General features: G+C 33.1%; 1 protein-coding gene across 1 annotated transcript; it reads left to right on the top strand.

Annotated features, from left to right (window-relative positions):
• Nucleotides 1-312: 312 nt before the first annotated feature.
• Nucleotides 313-3,957, top strand: LOC116031603 (GPN-loop GTPase 3-like). The gene is made up of 10 exons (XM_031273844.1): nt 313-664; nt 1,101-1,185; nt 1,330-1,438; nt 1,524-1,605; nt 1,785-1,870; nt 2,338-2,441; nt 2,529-2,659; nt 2,756-2,849; nt 3,141-3,196; nt 3,570-3,957. Exons 2-10 carry the CDS (start codon nt 1,141-1,143, stop codon nt 3,664-3,666), a joined length of 804 nt encoding a protein of 267 aa, XP_031129704.1. The 5' UTR covers nt 313-664; nt 1,101-1,140; the 3' UTR covers nt 3,667-3,957.
• The last annotated feature ends 3,208 nt before the right edge of the window (nt 3,958-7,165 follow it).

Here is a 7,165-nt window from a genome sequence, read left to right as displayed (position 1 = left end):
CCACGAAATTTGACCATTTTCAAAGAATTTTCCCACTTGATTTTATGCCAATATGTTATTCCAATTTAGCACAATCAGGATGGTAAATTCTTTGAACATTTATTTATTATTGGTGTTTAATTAGTATGGAGTAGTGTTTAAGACCTCCAAACGTAATGTTAAACAATTTATCAAACACATGCCGACTTAATTCTTAACATTCTTCGATTGCATAGTTAATTTTCACCAGCGAGGGATAGCGCATTATTAGCGCGCTTCTAGATAGGGGAAGGAAATATAACAGGATCAAACCTAGAGTTCTTTTGCACTCGATCTCTTCCCAACATATATAGTATAAAAGTCAAAAATCCCTTAACCTCTTTGGACTTTCTCACATAATCACATTCTTCCTCAAATCCTCTTGCGCTGTCGCCGGCTCTGTCTCCACTGCCCTGTGACGCCGGCGATTCTCCGTCTCCTCGCCTCCTCAGCTAGTCGGATCCTCCGTCTGCTCCACGGCTCGTCAGCTCCAGCCTCCAGTACTCCGCGATTGAGCCGTGAGCGAGTCCTGAGTCCGCGTCTCCTCCGTCTCCACCGGCCCCTCTAGCGACGCCCGGTGACTCCACCGCTCCAGTCCTCCGTCACTCCACTCTCCTCGCCTCCTGCGGACTGCCTCACTGCCCAGGTTTTTTTTTTTTTTTTTTTTTTTTTTTTTTTTTTAATATTTCAAGAGCAATGTAAGGTTTTGCTCTTGACAACTTTATTAGGTCTTTTTTTCTGTATATATATCTGTTGTATCTTCTCGTAAGGAATCTTTAATGTAATGTTTCTCTTAAAGATATACTACTTTGCTATCTTGTCTTCCTGCAAATTGTGTTCTCTGTGATGGAAATCTTATAGCAGTACAGGTATTCAAAGTGTGAACTGTGATAAATTGATTAAATTCTGCCCAGAATTTATACTAAAAAACTTCGGTCCATTAACCGAACGCACACCCCTCTATGTGTGTGTGTGTGTGTGCATGTGTTTGGTGTTTGATGTGGGACATTTGTATTTTGCAATTTTGCTTCTGGGCTTGGTATCATTCCATTTCCTCTGATACTATATTTCTGCTTGATCAGTTGATCTTAAGACTTCAGCAAAGACATAAGATTAAGGAGAATGGGCTATGCACAGCTTGTTATTGGTCCTGCAGGCAGTGGAAAGGTGATTAATGAACCTTGTTGCTTCTTATTCGGACATGTGTTTAGTATGCAACACAGATATATTTGATTTCATGTCTCTTTACAATTTCCACTTGTTAGCATGTTGCATCAAGGACTGATATTATTAATCATTTGCTTGTGGCAGTCAACTTACTGCTCAAATTTGCATCGACATTGTGAAGCCACACGACGAACAATCCATATAGTGAACTTAGATCCTGCAGCAGAGAATTTTGACTATCCAGTGGCTATGGGTGAGTATGTTGGAGTATATTATTACTAATTAATTTATAAGTGCAATACACACACACATTTTAAACTGCTTTCTATTTGGTGCAGACATCAGGGAACTGATTTCACTGGATGATGTTATGGAGGAACTACATCTAGGCCCTAATGGTGGCCTTATTTATTGCATGGAGTATCCTCTAAGCCTTTCCTATTATCCTATTATAAGAGCATGGTTTTATGGTTCTTGAGTTTGCATTAGAGCAATTAAGATCCAGTCTTTTAAAAAGTTTGTTATTCATTATCATTGTTTCACTAGAATTTCTTAATCGTAGTTCCTTCAAAATATGTATTCCCTTAATCACGATTCAGACACCTTGAAGAAAATTTGGATGACTGGCTAACAGAGGAGTTGGATAATTATATGGATGATGACTACCTAGTTTTTGACTGCCCAGGTACTTAATATGTATGTATGTGTGTATATACATCATATAGAACTGAAAATTCTTACATGTAGCTACTGGGTGATGGTTTCTACCATGAAAATTCATTGAAAACAAGTGCTTGTTTGGACTACAGCTTCTTGTATATACTCCAAGAAGCCATTAGCTGATTAGCTTGGCCAAACAATTTTTTTTACAAAGTGCATTTCGGAGTAGATAAGAAGCAAATCAAGCAATTTCCTTTTTCTTGAGAAGACCCAATTGGGAGTGACATGGATCTTTTGATGATAATTTTATATTCCAAAATTAGCCTTATTCCTTCTAAATCATTACAAAGAAATATATTTGGAAAAGGTTTTTTTAATAATTTCTTTTTGAAATAGATCTTTTTGCCTCTAATGTGTTTCCTGTCCAGACTGTGATTTTATTGTTTGGGGTCAGTCATTTCTGTGTTTACAAATATTGCAATTGTTTTACAGGTCAAATTGAACTCTTCTCACATGTTCCTGTGCTAAAGAATTTTGTGGAACACTTAAAGCGAAAGAATTTCAATGTCTGTGTAGTTTACTTACTTGATTCTCAGGTATACACCTCTCCTCATACATACCATTGATGCCCTTAGGTAGCTCATATGCATTATATTATTAAACATCCCGTTGTAATGTTTCAGTTTATCACGGATGTGACCAAATTCATTAGTGGTTGTATGGCTTCCCTCTCTGCGATGGTTCAACTTGAATTGCCTCATGTCAACATTCTCTCAAAAATGGACCTTGTGACAAATAAAAAGGATATTGACAAGTTAGTCCTTTTGCACCCAGATGTTGCTTGTATCTGTAATCATTACTGCTGATGTCACAAACTTAAAGTGTTCTATAACTTGTTTTCTGCCTGCAGTTACTTGAATCCAGAGCCTCAGTTGCTATTGGCAGATCTGAATCAGCGCATGGCTCCACAATTTCAAAAGCTTAACAAATCTTTAATTGAGTTGGTAAGAATAAAGAGTCAGTTTCTAATTAATGATTGGATTCTGACTGGTAAAACTTATCTTTTAGTTCAGACAGCTTTCCATATAATACTTAGCATACCCATGCACACTTGTGTAATTAAGATATATACCAAGTGACTAGCCATTTTGCAAAATCTGTTTTTTTTCTTTGTATTTTCAAGTACTTTTGTGTTGTGATAATATAAATGCTTACCAATTTGCAAATGCATCTGTATCCATGTCGGGTTTAATCAATTGGGTTTCTCATTACTTAATAATTCTTTGTTGCATCAGGTGGATCAGTATAGTATGGTCAGCTTTATGCCGCTTGATTTGAGGAAAGATAGCAGGTGATGTATTCCTACATGCTTATGTAGTCTTCTGATGGCTTGTTTCCTTGGGCATTCAAAGAAGTTGAACTATTATGTTTTAATAATTTCCTTAATCTAATCCAAAGGGTCGCTCAAGTGGCAAATGAGCTTCTTTGTGGGGACGATTCCCGGGATAACCCGGGTTTGATTTCCACAAGTGCCAACTCCTATGCCTCTCAAAGCGAACATGGATTAGTCGGGAGAAAGACCCGGAACACCTTGTGGTTTACAAAAATTAAAAAAAAAAAAACAAAAATAAAAAACAAAAAAATCCTTAATCTGAGTACCATGCTTCATACAACTGCCCAAAGCTTTGCCTCAAAACTCACAGATTATTATGCCCTTCCTGCAGTATACAATACATCCTGTCACAGATTGACAACTGCATTCAGTATGGTGAGGATGCAGATGTGAAGGTCAAAGATTTCGACGCCGAGGAGGATGATTAAACCTTCATGTTTTTGGTGGTTTCGGAGAAGTTAAAAATGCTTTTTTGAAGCCATTGGGTGGCAACCCTAGTGAACGATGGACTAACGATTTTGCAACTTTGTATCTAAGTGTTGTTATATGTCAAACTTACTGCTAATTTGTGGAGCCTATCACTTGCTTAATATTTGGAAGTGATCTCATATTTGTTCTTTCAAGTTGCCCGACATTGTAATTGTCATTGGTTCCAAAAGCTTAAAATTTATTGTACCATATTAGAAGGGTTGAGCTTAACCTATAATTTCAGAGTCCAAGAAATGCCTAGCTTGAAGTTTATCTCATCTTTAATTATTTGGTAGTTGTTAAATTTAGGAAAAATCTAATTGGTTCCTACTTGGATTTTAATCAAATTAATTATCTGTGTTAAGTTCACTATTAAACATAGAAAAATGCAGAAAATAAAGAATAAAATAAATGCAGAAAAATAAAGAAACCATGATATGTTTACGCAGTTTGGGAAACTTCTTCTATGTCTATGAGACTACTCAATATAAGTCTAACTTCATTAAATGATCACCAAGATTACAAGAGGGATTATTGAGCATATTTATCCATAGACACTATGATACAATCTTTCATATCAACTCAATCTTATCATCTTATTGAGTTGGTATATTTTTATTTTTATTTTTTTGAAAGCCAATTCTCACTTCAAGCTTCAACAAATCATAACCACGGCTCAACAAAGAAAGTTTAGTCACTTCACATCCTGGATATGCCTTTCGAACAATTCTAGGATGAGGAAAAATAGGGTGAATCACTTGGGATAATAACAAGACTTAAAGTTGTAGAATTGTTGTCTTGAAATGCCTTCCATGCTACCTTTATATAGCATAATACTTGGAAGCAACAAATCCTATTTTTAGGTGCAAGATCTTCTCAAAATAATGTGAATCACCCATTTAAAAATCTGCCAAAAGACTGCATCCTTGTAACAAAAATTGGTTAGAATATTCAACACTCTCCTGTATTACGTACTGAGTCAGACACAACATCTTCTAAGACAGATATAGACAGTATTACAGAGCCTACAATAGCCTAGCAAGACTAAATTTTGACAAATAATATGTCAATAAATATAGATTAGCATGTGTATCATTTGTACACTTACAATAGCATTTGGTAAATGGTTGATATGCAAAAAATTGGCTCGTTTTCTAAAGTTTGGCTAGCTTGATTGGTCAATAAGTTATGAAAAAATGGTCAAATAGACTCCTAAAATTTACACCAAAAATCAACTAGGCTCCTAAATTTTTAAAAAGTGTAATTAAATCCTCAAACATGTTTTTTTTTTTTTTATCAAATAAGTCAAATTTACTGGTAACCTGATTACTGGTAAAATTAAACTGTTGGCCGCTATATTTCGCTGTTGACCGATAAATTTTACTAAAAAACGACCATGGACCAAATGGTTGCCTTTAGTCGCCTTCTCTAGGAGAAGGTGACCGGAAAAGGAACTTGTATCCCGTATAAGGAACATGAGACTCAGTACAAACAAACAACAGAACACTTGATCACAGTCTTCAGGCGTGTGAAACACATTATTCTAAAAGTTTATGATGTCCCTTACTAAGCAACGAAGGGTAATCAAACCACAACTTTTGATATGCAAGAAAATGTCATTTTTTAGGTTGCTTTTATGAGAAATTCACCAAGGGAGTAGCTTGAGATTTTTAGTATATAAAAATTCGTTCGTAAACTTTGAATAGCTTAGTCAAAAATCATATATCCTAAGGTTGTCCTTAACCCAAAAATTATACCCATTTGCAAGATGACTTGGCATGCCACATGAATTTCTTTCTTTTTTATTATCCTATGTGTTTAGCAAGCTTGCTAAACACTTAAAAGGTTGTCATAATGACAACCTTTACTGCCACATAAAACTTTTTTTTTTAAAATTTTTAATTTCATTTTTATTATTTTATTATTATATATTATATATATATACTATAAAATGAAAGTGGACCATTTTTAAAAATAAGAGAAATTTGTAGGGATGTAGAATAAATAGTAGATATTTTGTAAATTTGATGATGTGAGAGTGGGACCCATTTTAAAAAGTGAGAGAAATTTGTTGGGTTAAGGATAATAAGTAACATATATATCTCCTTCTCCGTCCTCTCTTAAAAATCAAAGTAATGAAGGATCGAGGAGCTTAATCTCGTATAAGGAATTTGAGACTCAATTATGAAAGTTTCTTGTTACTTTATAATAGTAGAAATTTATCACGCAAGAAGTTATGAGACTATTTCGTGGAAGCAAGGGCCACCTTAGCTTGTTGGATTGTTCTCCCCCTAGCTTCTTCCCCCAAAATTTGAATTAATTTTGTATAAATCCGATCTATTGGGGTTACGTTCCTGTGACCGCCACCCATATGCAACGATAACAAAGGTGATTAATAAGTAATTTTTAATATAATAGTTTAGAAAAAATAATAAATTTTGCAAAAAAAAAATAGCTTAATCAATGTTTTACTGGACTTGATACATATATAAAAAAAATATATTCTTATAAACTTGTAATAACATTTTTATGCATGCGTGTTTAAGGGGGGTGCAGTGTATTCAATCATGACTTTTATAGATTTTTAAAAACTTTTAAAATGATAGATTTTAATAAACTTTTATTGACTTTCATAGAGTCGTTAACTTTTTAAAACTTTGTAAGACTCTATAAAAGTCTGTATAAAAAACTTGCATAAACTTTTATCAACTTTTTTTATTTTAAAAAGTCTACAAAAGTCATTAAAATTCTAAATTGAATACATCCTTACAAACTTTCATAAGCAATTCATAACAATATTAAACACTAAAATTTATAGTTATAGAACTGTTCAAATAAAATATTTAAAAATATAATTTTTTTCTTGAGAAATTAATATTTAAAAAAATATAATTACTAGTTGCATAAAATAAAAAAATTAATAATATATATAAAAATATATTTGATATACTGCTAGGTATCAAGCAAAGAGCTATTATTTGCAATAACAATATGAGACTGCTAACAACAACAAGGTGCTTCTCTTTGTAGCCTCAAATTGCTATTGCGAACAATAGTTCACTATTCGTAATAGCATGTTGTTAAAAAGAAAAAAGAAAAAATATATTACGAATAAACATATGAATATTATGAAATATATAGTAAAAGTTGACGGTGATAGATAAAAATATTTACTCTGTTCATGTATTTAGGAGAAAAAGTTTAGAAGTTAGGGATAAAAAGTTCATAGAAAAAAATCAAAATATACAAGCAACAATGAAATAAAAATAATATTATTTTGAATTTTTAGAGGAAGATTGTAAAGTTTAGGAGGAGAAAAAAAATTGGTAGAGTTTAGGTATGTAGAAAATATAGGATAATGAAGAAAAAATAATTTATTGAATTTAGGTATAAGGTTTATAAAGTTTAAAATTTTAAATAAGGAGAAAAAAATAGAGTTTAAATAGAGAGAGAGAGAGA

This window comes from Ipomoea triloba, chromosome 10 (assembly GCF_003576645.1).
Source record: "Ipomoea triloba cultivar NCNSP0323 chromosome 10, ASM357664v1".
In the NCBI taxonomy this organism is placed as follows: domain Eukaryota; kingdom Viridiplantae; phylum Streptophyta; class Magnoliopsida; order Solanales; family Convolvulaceae; genus Ipomoea; species Ipomoea triloba.
The sequence above is the reverse complement of the archived record's forward strand: the minus strand, read 5'-3'. Positions and strand labels throughout refer to the sequence as shown.

Excerpts from the sequence above, each read along its gene's own strand:
- LOC116031603 (XM_031273844.1), top strand. The coding sequence starts at position 1,141 with ATGGGCTATGCACAGCTTGTTATTGGTCCTGCAGGCAGTGGAAAG. Across the intron at positions 2,442-2,528 it reads TTTACTTACTTGATTCTCAG|TTTATCACGGATGTGACCAA; the intron begins GTATACACCTCT and ends GTAATGTTTCAG. Across the intron at positions 2,660-2,755 it reads AATAAAAAGGATATTGACAA|TTACTTGAATCCAGAGCCTC; the intron begins GTTAGTCCTTTT and ends TTCTGCCTGCAG.